The 14,268-nt window shown below is 34.7% G+C and overlaps 1 protein-coding gene across 7 annotated transcripts; it reads right to left on the minus strand.

Annotated features, from left to right (window-relative positions):
• Positions 1-679: 679 nt before the first annotated feature.
• Positions 680-12,968, minus strand: LOC113691728 (uncharacterized). Of its 7 annotated transcripts, none has more exons than XM_027210012.2 (8): positions 12,694-12,960; positions 7,550-7,805; positions 6,472-7,453; positions 4,951-5,011; positions 4,754-4,866; positions 3,400-3,490; positions 1,458-1,505; positions 680-1,068 (listed from the first exon to the last, which is right to left on the minus strand). In XM_027210012.2, the coding sequence occupies exons 2-8, from the start codon at positions 7,644-7,646 to the stop codon at positions 988-990; spliced, it is 1,473 nt and encodes a 490-aa protein (XP_027065813.1). In that variant the 5' UTR covers positions 7,647-7,805; positions 12,694-12,960; the 3' UTR covers positions 680-987. The 7 variants fall into 7 exon arrangements, with proteins under 7 accessions (XP_027065813.1, XP_027065816.1, XP_071910020.1 ...); XM_027210015.2 differs by having other exon boundaries at positions 7,610-7,805; positions 12,694-12,959; XM_072053919.1 differs by having other exon boundaries at positions 6,472-7,430; positions 7,610-7,805; positions 12,694-12,958.
• Positions 12,969-14,268: the final 1,300 nt, after the last annotated feature.

The raw sequence follows: 14,268 nt of genomic DNA on the forward strand, positions 1-14,268 counted from the left end.
GCAAAAATAGTTTGATTAGTTTAATTTGTTTAACAAATTAAACGTTGATTTTGATGAAAGTACTCAAACCTTTCATCTGGTAAAGTCAAATACAATTGGGGGTACTCTAGTAAATTCACACACTTTTACCTTTTAAATTGGTTCCAACTTTTTCTAGGGGAGGTTAATGCTATTTCAAAATTGATAGGGGTGGTCAATGCAAATGTCAGAAATCTCAGGGGAGGTTTCTGCAATTTTCCCTTTTTTATCTCTATTTTTCCTTGAAAGAAACTATATAAAGTTTTAAGAAATTTTTGACAACTAAACTGAAATTAAGATTGATTGATTAAGAAGCAAATAATGAAATTAAAAGTTTAAATAAATACACACACACACGCAATCTTTTGAACAACAGAAAACATATTGACAAACCAACTATACTCATCTTAATCCACTTTGTCCATTATCACTTGCATCAAGTGGTCTCCATATACTACAGAAAATACCACCTCAACAGCTACACCACGTCAAATTATGCAGCCAGACTCCTATTCTAAACTTTGGCAGATAATCACATATATACATGCTCAGTGTGTAGCTACGTCTCCCTAGTTTTCTTACAAGTAACAGTCAAAAGGAAAATGATTTAATATGTCATCTTAGACTTCACAAGCAATAACATAAACATCCAGAGGAAGTGTTTAAAATGAAGCTGCAAAAGCTCTGCAGATCTTTATAGTTTGAAAATGGTATTTACAGGGGGAACAAACACCCAAAACAATGCCAATGTTAAACCCGCAAATTCACATTTTCGCAGAACAAAATGCCTCGCAAGGCAGAAGCTCAAAATTTCGAAACCTATATAGCAACTAGCAATAGTTGAACGTTTTTCCAAACGTTTTAACAATAGGCTTCTATGATGGTGAGAGTTATCCGAGGGCTAGTTTTCCAAACCTGCTTAATTGAAAATTATACAAGATATGTGTTGTCCCCAGAAGGGAGTCTGCTTCATTCTTGTTTTGAAATTTGTGAACACGAGGACTTCCTCTGATCCAACTTCCGCCTTTTTGCAGTCAGGCGCGGCCTCAACTGATTTGCAAGAGTACAAGTAATGCAAATTATTCTGAATGTACAGTTATTTGCAAAGATTATGATATCATGTAGGACTAGATTGAGAAGTTCTAATAACATCAACCAAGATATGCAAAATAAAGCTTCAAAAGAGAGAGAAAAATAATAATAAGTCCGCAACAATCACATACTGAGCTGGCTGTGGACTATGGTAAAATGGGGAGACATAGATTAAGACTTGGAAGTAAACAAAGCACATTTCACAATATGAAAGAACAGGAAGAAGGGAAAGAGACAAGTCGCCTTATTGAAGATTCAGGTGATTGCTGACATTTATAAACCAACAACAATTCTGAGTTCTGACTAGATAGATAAAGATGCGATATAAAAAAAATAAAATGGCATACCTTCTCTATGTACTTCAACTGCCTTAGAACTTGATCAGTAGGTATCTCCTGAAACATAAGTAAAGGAAAAGGCAATTTAGAAAAGAATAGAAAATGAACAGCTTACTGAACCATATGAGAAGGGAGTTATAGAACATTTGAGTACAAGAAGCCCCCAGAAACAGCAATAAAAAAATACAAAATGAAGAAATACTTTTCACTGTCTAGGGAACATCATCAAGAAACAAAGGCCTTTGCCTGTCATTTAAAGAACTTGAACCAGCACATATCTCATGAATGGCCCAACTTATGTTTTCTTAGTAACCATGCTAATCATAGTTAACATGTTAAGTGATCTAGAGTACGAAGCTATATTCTAATATCACCCAGAAAAGAAAGCAAAAGCAACACTTTTGTACCAACACTATCTTTTGGTCTATAAGTAGTTGTATCAGAAAGTTCAAAAAAGTTCACAATCATAAAAAAATCAAAAAGCCAAATCGGGTAAAGCTTGGGTTAGACATGTCTGGTCCACCAACAATGTAAGCAAAATAGAGTAGATCAAAACAGTCCAACAATATTTGTTTGGTAAAAATCTACCAAAAAAAAAAAAAAGAATAGATTGAAGTCCTCCACATTGGAGGCTAAAGATCAACGGCCACATTAGGCCATTTGTGCTAACAAAGAAATAAACATTCTTGTAGCAATCATATTATACATCTTTTAAACAAAATTCTCTTTAACCAATTGCTGTTTCACCTGTTTGCGTTCTAGATATGACCATGTCACCTTTTGCACTAAAATACAACCTTTGCCCTCGGCAATGCTTTTCCCACACACAAAATGTATTTGCATTTGCCTACAATAGCATCTTTTTCCAAATCTGATGTGGATACAGTGACAGATTTCCTTAAATTCGTCCTCTCTCTCTCTAGGTTGTTTTATCTCTTTTGTCTAAGGCACCATGACAGTCACACCTAAGGTAATGCAAAGCCTAGTTATTCAATAACTAAACTTAAACCAAAGCCTCCAACATGGATCAAATTGAGGAAGAAAATTGTTCACGATAGCACTCTTGTACGTAATCTCAAAGATACATTTAAGAAACGCCTTGAACTTAAAATAATTATAATAAAAACCTTAGTCAAGAGATCATATATAATTTAGTCAAATTCTCGAGGAAACCGAACAGAAAGCAGAAAAATACTTTACTCCTCACTAACAAATTCTTAAGACGCAAGGCATTTGCTGCATTATCAAATCCGAGTACACAAGTGGATCGAATTTCTAACTCATAAAAACAAATAAATCACTGCAAGATGCTTGACTGAAAAATCTAATACTAGCAATGAATCTAAATAGGATAGAAGCAGCAAGGTTGCAAAACTTCTGTTGACGACCTATAAACAACTATAGTCTGGGAACCAGAATTGCAGCATGATATAACTCCCTCACAAAATAATTTGTCATCTTATTACAAGAAATTTACCAAAAAAAACACAACTGAATAATTTCAGCTAGAAATCCTAATTGTGATTGTAGGTCTTACTAATATAGCTTATAGACTATTCAAGATTTACACTTGCCCCTTAATGTAACAAAGAAACTTATATTAGTTATGTTAAACTACCAAAACAGTGTAGGATGCAACAAGCAAGTGAATTTTAAAAACTCGTCAAATCCACGTAACTCTATGTTCAAATATAACATTTTAACCTGTAAGCCCCTAATTACAACTATAACTCAAAATCTCTGAGCATCTTGCAATCAGAAACATCTGAAAGGCATTCATTATAAGGACAACTGAACCCTTAACTCCAAACATTGTATACATAAAGTAAACAGGAAAGACCAAAAATACCATGATTGATTAATGTATCAAAACCAGCTATAAGGACCAGAACTAGTGAATGAATTAAAAACAGGAAACAAATGACAAGACTATGCTGTAAGTTCAACTTACCTGTGGAACAGCACAATCAGCATGAGAAGGATCCCAAAGAACAGCCCGGAAGCATTCCCAGTCATCAGTTTGAACTTCAAAAAGCGGGGCCCTATGATTTAAAAACCTAGGATATTAAGCACCACAGGGGGAAAATAATGATAGCACCACAGGGGGAAAATAATGAAAAAGTCCCACAACAATCTGCGAAAGGTACAAGAGTTAAATTCAGGACAAGTATGAAAGCTAAAAAAGTCAACAACTGCTAAAAGACCCGAGAAAAAAATAAAAAACAAAAATAAGAAGAAGAAGAAGTATTAATAGCTTGTGGAAACACAAATAGATTAAAGCTCATAGTTGGACTTAAAGAATTTGAATCAAAACGTCAGTGAAATTGGGACAAATAGGTGTTGGAGGTAATTAAATTAGACCAGATAAAAACACGTATTTACAGTCATGAACAAATGAAAACAGACAGATATTCACAGCCAGTACATAAAGTAAAACTTAGTTGTGGTAAGTACATAAACTAGTACAGATTCAGTTGCTAGCTTAAGCAGTGATCTAGAATTCATCCCTGAAAAGTTATAAAAAAAGGGGGGAAACTTCTATCCTTTAAGCACCGTTCTGATTGGAAAAAAAAAAGAAGGAAAGAAAGAAAGAAAAAGAAGAAGAAGAAGAAGAAAAGGAAAGGAAAAGATGCCAGTGGAAAAGAAAGGAAACATAAACATGCTGTTCTATATATCTATCTTGCACAAAATTTTGTACAATACATCTGATGTAGGACAACATTAACTATCTCTGTTGGTAGGTCTTTATACACAACTACCATCTTATTTCAGCTAATATGAACAAACCAACTAAAATCATCTTATTAGCATCTTGGTTCTAGAATAATCTCTTAGTGAAATGTCAATCTTGAAATGACGCAAATCTGTCTGAAACATTTTCAGCAGACATGCAAATATAATGTAAGCTAATAAGGAAAGAGATCCAAAAGAAAAGAACTAGGCAAATAAAACTTTGCAGGTCACAACAGAGAAATAAGCATACTATATCCTTTAGCTTAATGATAATCCAGGTTAATGTTAATCTTTAAAGTTATGTTAATAAACCCAAAAATAGAAATAAATAAAAAATAAAAATTGACTGTTCTGTAACTGAAAGAATAGTTTTCATCAGAGAGAATCCAAGTTTAAGGTCCTATTATTGCAGTTCAAGGTTCTAAACATTGTTTCATCAAGACTGAACATGTGTCCTAAGATGTGTAAATTTATTCTCATCTGATAAATAACTAATATAAGAAATAAGGTATCAACACGAAGCATCCAAAATCAACCATCAGAGCTATATTAGTGCATTAAAGAAAGCAGACCTTCGCCATTTTCCACATATTGTTCCATCAACATGTTCTCCAATACCTTCAATCACCTGTTGACATTGTACCCAATTACCAATAGAACTAAGCTGAGGTGTCTTGCTGGAGTTCTGATACAAGTTTTAAAAAAATGAGTTAATCTGGGAAATCTGTTCTCAAGAGGACAAGGTTCCAAAAACTGATTGAAGTCTTACATGCAAATAGAGATACTCAGATTGAATCATCTCCTCTGGTTCACTCATAGGATCAACTTCACTGAACCAAAAAGAATCATATATAAGACCAAGGTAATACCAACATGGAGGACAGGCAAAATATAAACTCAATAGCAACAATCAACTACCTTAAACAAAACGAATTGAACAGAAGACCTGAAATAATACTAAGTGATGAAAGTTAATGCCCTTGAATAGTGTGCATAACAAACTAAATTGTGTAATATATACACCATGTGCCATCAGACAATCAATGCTGGCCAAAGAAGCAAAAAGGCAATGCTGGCGAGAGAAGGTGGCATAAGATGATCAGTTCCAAAAGAAACTGTTGCTTCCAGTTAATGGAAAACTGAAGTCATTATTACTTTAACACCATTTAAGCGCTACCATGAGCTTCATGAAGTATTGCAAGGATGGTAAAGAAGGACATAAATAATTCGAGACTGGCACAATTCCACAGCCTTGCAACAACTTTTTTATGCTCATACTTCTGAACCTAAAACCATATAAGAAATGAAAAATTTTACCACTAAAACTACAGAAGAAAAAGCACAACCAGGATTGAAATCAAAATGTGGCATCAACAAGAAATGTTCACAAATCAACAAATAAACAATTTGAAAATAGCAGAATTAAAATGCAGATACAAGAAAAAGGAGTATAATACTCAGCCTTAAGATGGTTGGCACCATATCACAATCACATAGAATCTATGACACAAAAGAACATGGAGAACTACATGAACTAATCCAAAGCAAGAAGAAAATGTGCTCAGACTAAGAATTTCAAGCTCATCAAAGTAAACCAGAAAATGACAGATTTGTACTTGATTTGAAATCATTTCAGTAACAACCAAAATACTCCATAGACAATCGTTTATTTTAACCATCCCATAGTCATTGTGATCAAACTAACCAACCATCCCATAGTCATGGTGATTAAAATGCATATTCGATTTCCTATGTGTTGTTTCCAAGAATGAATAGTTAAGTCATAAAGCAATCATGAAGATGGTTACAAGTTCAGTTCAACTTGAGATTCCTTCTCTGCCAACAAATTCTTAATGGAGGTCTCCTACACGAAAGAACATTATGAAGAATATCTATTTGGCTCTGTTACCCTTGTTTTATATACGGTGAAAATACAAGCACAATATTTAACAATCAGTATTGCTGAAAAGTCACAAGATCGTAAAACAGAAACTCCAAGGTCTTTGTAAAACTTATGACCAGACCCAGACATGACCATGCAAGACATATATTCTCAAGACTGATTAAGTTATCCACTTATGTACAAATAGTACCAAAATAATAAGAGATATATTCTCAAGACTGATGAAACTAAATTATCCACTTATATATTTACGTACAAATAAGTACCAAAATAGTCACCTAGTTTTCCTTCACCATACACCACATAGAAATTCATGCCAAGTAAAATATGAATAATTCAAAAGAAGCCAAAACGCACTCGATGTGAAACAATTATGAAGAGACATACTCGATAATTGGATGCAGCCAGTCTGGGATTTCTGCTTGAAATTCACGGCCAATTCTCACAGGGAATTTACAAGGCTCCATGTCCTTTAACATAGATTCTATAGGCCCTAATTCACCTTCAGATGTCGCATTTCTGCATTGGCCACTTCCATTGTCAATATTCAGAGAGTTACTAGTAGATTTTTCCATCAATAATTTCCTTTTCTTTTTTAAACAAGAGTAGCAAAACCACTCGTCAATCGGTATTTTCTTTATGCGAGGATAGCAGCAAGAGGCATGGAATGCATCTTCACAATTATCACAAATTAACATATTAAGTGTAGTTTCTGAATTATTACACACTTTGCATTTCCTTGAACAGCAGTTAGCACATGAATCATCGGCAGGGGCATGGTGCTGCTGAGCTGATACTCTTTGAAGGAGCCCCTGACTTCTAAGAATGGAAATGCAAAAATCTTTTCCTGACGTATTATCCCATGATCGCTCCAAAATAGATACACCAGATGAGGAACACTCCCCAGTATCATCCACATCAGTTTGACGTGAAGCAGTAGCAACACCCAGATTCAACTTTGATGATGAACAACTATCATCAATACGGCAGACATCCAAAATTCTTCTCGAGTCACTTCTAAGGGCTTCTTCTGAAGAAGGCTCTTCGCCACCAACAAGACATCCATTAAAAGATGCAGACTTTGAAACAATGCCATCTGTATTGCACTTGACAGATGGCTTGCAAGGAGATCCAGTAACTTCTGTTTCGGCCTCAACTGATAATGTATGTTCTTTGGTAGATCCTGAAGGGGCATGAGAGCTAATGGAAGAATTTGATCTACCACCAGGCTTGGTGCTCACAGATATTTGGACAGGGCAAATAGCACTAGATGTAATTTGCTGCTTCTTTCGCTTGTAAACACACATAGGGACAGAACTTCCAGTCATGGTAGCACAACTTGATATCTGCAAATGAGCATTCGGAGTACCTAAGGAACAAGATCCATCACTACTTGAAAGCAATTTTGTGAATTTATCATGAGGATGTTGTTCACATTGAGTATAGTCCTGCCAAGTGTCAACACCTGGATATTGGTTGCATGAAAAGTCTTGAGTGCCAAAACAAGATACAAAAGATATAGCACCTTCAACGGTACCAGCTATCAAGCTCTGTATCAGCATCTCACTTCTAAAACCATCCGAATACAGACTTAGCTGTATGTTGTCCTTATCAATGAAGCCAAGAACATTGACATGTATTTCTACCTTTGGCGTCAGAGTCAATAGTATAAAAAGCAAACCTGCCTTATAGCTGTATGAACCAGTGATTCATCAGGCAACCTGACCAAACCAAAGAAATATGTTCAGATTCTCATGAGATAATGTAAAGGCAAAAGGCCCAGTAATTTCTTTTGAAAACATTCTTTGCTACCATACAGAAAATTAATGACCTAAAAATAATTGTGTAAGCAAATTTTTAGACAAAACTGGAGATTTGGTGCTTCACTAGACACTCTGACATAACCAGGATCTGCCCCTGAATTTTGCAATTTCTGACTCCATTTCTTTCTTTCTTAAAGTAATTTCGGGTTCCCTTTAGAGCATCACAATTGTAATGCTGCCATGCATGAACAACAAACAACCCTCCTACTCTATACAGCTAACTGGTACCAAAAGTTTTAAGCAATTCATAACCAGGCAAATGTATTGGTATAGAGTCCCCGAGAGAGTGTTAGTGCAGCATTGCACTTGTCAGATATTTCTGAAGCATTACGCTGTTCACTATTGTCAATAGCCCTAACTTCACCATGTCCATAATAATCTCATTCAGAAAGAAACTACTCACACTTTGCTAGCATTATCATTAATTTGGATCCTTCTATACTCCTTTTGTGGGTGTAAAACTATCTTATTAAGGAGCCATTTCCCTGTTTGCAGATATATCTTATTAAGGAGCCATTTCCTTGTTTGCAGATATATCCCTGCCCCAACACCCTAGGTTGCTATTAGGCTAAAAATGTGGATTAGATGCAGTTTGTTGTAAAGTACATGCAATGACTTAAAACTATCTTAAGTTATCTCCTTGACTTCTATTAGACGATTTATCGAATTAAAGATCATATCAATTATCATACAAATGAGAGAGCTCAAAACTAACAAAATACCTACTTTAAAAACCATATCATTTTCTGATGAATTGGGGCATCAACCGCCCCTCCCCTTCTCCACACCTCTCAGTCAGGATTGGATCAAGTGGGATCTCCACTTTCTTTTATATTAAAAGGATATGCTGCACAACTGTCCATATGAGATTAATCTTCCATTTTACCATATGCCATACTTGCTACATCTCATGAAGAGAATTGAGGAAGTTACTATCCGTACGTAAGATACAAATGAAAATAGTTTAAAAATATTACTTAACTTTCAACATAAAAGTTTCCCTAAAAGAACAAGTCTAAAATCAAACATTTTGCTTGCAAGGAACTTCCATCTAAACACTTTCTTTTCACCTTTATTAGAAAGTTTCCTCCAAATAACTAACTAATCAATTAAAAAATGGGGCATGCACTTGAACAGAACTACCAAATGCAGCATTTTTTAATGAAGCATCCGCAGATATCAGAAAAACCACCTGTTTGCTTCCATCTGCCCAATTCCTAACCCTGCAATGACAAAAGCCTAATCTACCAGGTTTGAGCCCTTCATGTGTTTTTCTTTATATGCAGGAACTTTTAAGCCACTAAATAATATACTAGGAATCTTACTCTTCTTTCATATCCTGCAATTTTTTTCTACCAGCTTACATTTCATCAATTTATGCGGCTTCAAAATCAATACAAAAAGGGTATCCTGTCAAGTTCCTCTGTTTATCTATTTCACTGTTTCAACATATGCAAAACAATCTGTCTTAACAAGAGTAGTCAAATTCGATATGCTCCATTTAGTGTGATTTCAGTTCATCAATTTACAATTCCTATGACTTTGGATTCAGTACAAGCCCTTATCCACAGTTAATCATTCAAATGCAATAGGACCTATCCAGATATCCTAAAATTGTTGAGCAATTAATATCCTTGAGGGATAACAAAAAATTACATACTGAAGCTAAATTTTCAAAGCCAGAGCTCTTAAATAGCTTCATTAGAATCCATCCTTATGGTTTTATTTGAATAGTTGTGGCATAATTAAGTAATTAACATAATCCGCAGGTTGCAGAGGTTGTAGGTGCTCAGGTTAAGTTTCCAAATTCTCTTGAAAACACACTATGAAGAAAGTTTACTGGTGGTTCAGCAGCCAAGAACTCTGTGTAAGAGGATTAACTTCTCCCATGTTTATGTACATGAAACTAATTCATCCTTGCGCTTCCCCAAGAATCAGTTTCAGCCACTACAATTTCTTACAGGGACCTCCCCAAACATATGTTCTCCATCACAAATTTATCCAACTGCTAGCTGGTAAAGGGGTTTATTTTTCTCCAGAGAATATTGAAAACTCTTTGACAATAGCAGGCAGAAGAAGTCTGTGATGTGATACAGAAAAAAAAAATATATATATATATATATATATATATATATATATATATATAGGATGATAGCATTCCAGATCATCCCTTCAATCCTAATGGTCCTCTGATGCAGAGCATAGAGTATCAGAGTTTAGAATACCTCCAGAATTGGAATAGAATTTCCACCAGGGGCTGTATCTTTCTAGCTTTTCAACAATGATTAAACACAACATTTTAGAAGAAAGTAGTTTCAAAGAATAAGCTCCAAGGTTTTAAAAAGCATATTTTCCAGATTAAAACAAGCTAAATTAGTGGGAAAAACATATGGAAACACCTCAAAACAGGTTCTGGTATAACAAACTGAAATGAGCTCCCTTTCTGTAAATAACTCCAAACACAATTCCTATACTAGAGAACGAAACCCACCAATCAACTACCTTTTATCTGTTTTCTTTCTCTAATCTCTCTCAAGAATCTCCACTCCGCAATCTTCTTTCTCCTCCCTCTTCTCCTGTTGACTTTCACCAACTCTATCTTCCCTCTCCTGCCTCTACCCACTATAGCACCTAAGTTATTCCTGAGCCTAGAAAGAGAGAGAGCGGCTATGTGAATAAAGCAGTCACCTCGTTTCTTACAGAACAGGATGTAACTGTTCATGAGTACTTTTTGAACAAACAATAACAGAAACTAGGAGCTTCAGTAACCACTTCATCTACCATCTTAGTGGAAAAATTGTTACAGCATACTAGGCTTCTAACTCTAGCACATTTCCCTCTAGTACATTTCCCTCACATGAAATGAACATACATGCTGATTCACACAACATACTTCTGCTCAGCATAAGCATCGACCAGAGAAGTCTTTCTAAAGTTTTTAAAGCTATTCACATTGTACACTGGATTTCCAGGAGAAAAGAGAACAGGAATGGTACCTTCATTTTTTCAAAGAATTCAACGTAACAAACATTTTTTTAAATATGAAATAATCTTCCTTTTTTTTTGGCTGTGTCATGCTAAATGTTATATCAAATTCCTCAGCTGTGTCATCCATGTATAATGGCACTAGAATGATGCATGCATTACAAAATGCAAGGAATTTCCAAGCACAGCTTCCCATCAGAGATGCAAGCCAGTAAATTCACTGATATACCTGAGTTGTTGTCAGGTTGATTTCTCGGCCAGAATAATTCATTTATGGCTGATTATTGTCAAGGGTCAGCAATGACTTCTTGGCCAGAAACAATGCCGATGTTATACTTCAGTTAGTCTTCTCATAGCGTATCAATGACTTCTCATTCAAATTTATCCTTTCAACATCTTCAATGTTATCCACTGTGGCTTCAGCTAGATTCTTTCTTAGTCAATTTCTTAAAATTCTTCAACTATAGAATCTCAGTATAAAATTTTTATAGCATAGCCAGAAGTTGTAACTGCTGTAAAGTTATTCAATTAAAGGCACAGATATGAATTCTTCAAGACATGCTCCACAGTTAAAACATGTTTGGCCTTTTTACAACCCAAAATACAATGCACTCAGTACATTGTCAGACCTAGATTAAATGGCATGATTGAATAGTTGCCCAGAAAAAGAACTTCACTTTTTTCAGCTGCTTCCTAAGATTTACTTTTACCATAACCTCAGATAACTATACCGCTAAAGCACTCAAATTGGATAACTGCTAGCCTCTCTACATCTTTTCTTGCTTTTGAATATGTTAATATATAAATTTCATACCTAAATTCTAAAAATTTAGCTTTCTATGCAGCTAATCTTTCAAGATCAACAAAGTTGTTCCCCCATGTTCGAAAAGAATACCACAAAGCTCTCCAATAGCTATGACGTTTGACAATGGCTAAGTATGCACACTGATCTCCATACCAATTTTCATATATTCAGTGTCACAAAATCCCAAGATATCTCTTGATTTCTTCTACATATTCTCTTCATTCAGTCTGTTCTTTTTTCATTAATTGGAAAATTTTCACAAATCCACTTGATAAACCAATTGAATTTGACTGGAATTACACAATACACATTTAGCAAAGTATGATGAGATGTTCTTGAACGTGTCTTTTGCCTCAGACCCTTTCTTAAATGTTTGTTCAGGCAATAGTTCCCCTAGCATTCGGATCTCTTCCCAATTAACTCATATAGAGAACATCATTCTCGGTAACTCATCCATAGCGAATTTCAAAGCGGAATCCCAAATTATATTTATGCACTTTATGCCCTAGAAATCTCACTTACCCCCTTTGGGTATATTGCCCTTTTTCTCAAATTATTCATCTATATCCCCCTTTCACGACTTGTTTGCCTTTAAATCTTCAATTATACACACAAACTTCTTTTCATCGTTAATCCTCAATTCGACTTCATAAAGTACCTTCTTTGCCACTTTTCATCCCATCCAACAAAACTCCAGCAATCTTAATATACATACGGCATTTATACATACCAAATAAGGGAAATCGCTTTTCTAATTCAGTCTGATTCAAATCCTTCCGTAAACAGTCAGACAACAGTTAAAAACTATCACTTCCAATACAAATATCAGAAATATACAGATACATGCATGCCAAGGCAGACATTGGACGTCTATCAAAAAACCCACAAAACATTTCACCCAGATAACAATAGACATGAAAGTTCCAATCTTAAACAGTGAAAAAACACAATCAAGAAAAACAAGAAAATGAACAATGAAAGATTAAATTGTTATACCTTTGACTTGTGACAGCGCAAACATTCACGGGTATAGGAATCACTGGAAAATTCCCTTCTGCTCGTTTCTGTTTCAGATGTTTCTAGCATATTATAGAGGGCCAAGAAGAGCCTCTCGCGGCTGGGCTTTGGGATTCTCTGTGAAGAGAAATAGGAAGAAACTGTGGAGTTCTTGTATATTTTGTAAGAGTACTTTTGTTGTCTGTACAATGTGCCAATCTTTGTGAAAAAATGTGTTAAAGTACATGAACTGAATACAAAGGGACATTTCTTGAAAGAAAAAGAAAATATGTTGGCAACTAAAAATTACCACATTACAAGTTTTAATGCCAAAGCAACCCTTGCAAAAATGTAGTGTTAGCCCTCCCAAGTTAAAGTTGGGAGGGTAGTGTTTGTTTTCTAGCAAAATTTGTTGTAACAAACTTTTTTATTTTGAGTACTATTACTTGCTAATAATGTTAGAGTAAATTTTATATATACTAACAGTGTATACATTATCACTGTTGAATTCATAACATGTGTAAAATTTAGAATTTAAATTTAAATTTTGTATAGTTATCATTCGTCTAAAACTGACTGTGAGTATACTGAAAGATTAATCCATAATCATATGCCAATGCAACTTTTGTGGAAAAATTAGTTAAAAGGACCATATTGGCTGCTTACTTAAATAAAGATAGTGCATTTCTTAGTCTAGAGATCATTTGGATGGAAATCTGTTACTCTTTCAATTGCAGAGATTTGCACCTATAGATAAAGTGATGATTAACAAAAAAACAAAATTGCAGAGATTTGCACCTTATATTATTGATTTCATTGTAGATTGTTTAAAATAAGGTGATGTGACAAATTTATTCCTAATTAAATGATCATCTACCTAAATTGTTCACATCTTTCCTTCCTCTTTTTCCTCTAAACTCATTAGTAACCTTCCTCTTTCTCCTCCTCTAAACCACACCATCAAATTATTATCCATCTCGTTCCTTACATCGAACTCCCTAACATAGAACGCTCTTCACCTTTCCCACTCAAATCTACCTTTTCAAGCCCTTAAGTTTACAAAACTATCATCACCTCCCTCTCTTCATTGTTTCGCAAGTTCCAAAATCGCAACCCACTTCAAATTTGCCAACCCACATTACTACTAGCTTTTCTATCTTTCTAATTTCTGTATTTGTCTATGTTATTGGGTGTTTTTATTTCTGCTTACTGCATATTGAAGTTTGATTTAGTGTGCGATTTGTTCTACATATGATAAGATTGCATTATGCGTTTTGCTGTTTGAAGATTTGGTGTGGATTTATGAGGTGTATCTTCAATTTTTCGCATAGGTTACTGATCGGTTTTTAGCCTTGATATAAAGCTTTGCTTTTGATATAGTTTTATATAATCTAGTCTTGACTTTTATCCTTCGATTGTGGTGGTTCAATGGTAGGTATTTTAGTGTAGTGGTAATGGCAAGAAGTGTTAGATTGTTTATGGTTGAAATAAAAATATATATAAAATAAATTAAAGAAACACATTATTTGTGGGGTTATTGTTGTCCTTTCAATAAATAATTACTTGTCACATTAA

Source organism: Coffea arabica, chromosome 6c (assembly GCF_036785885.1).
Source record: "Coffea arabica cultivar ET-39 chromosome 6c, Coffea Arabica ET-39 HiFi, whole genome shotgun sequence".
NCBI lineage: Eukaryota > Viridiplantae > Streptophyta > Magnoliopsida > Gentianales > Rubiaceae > Coffea > Coffea arabica.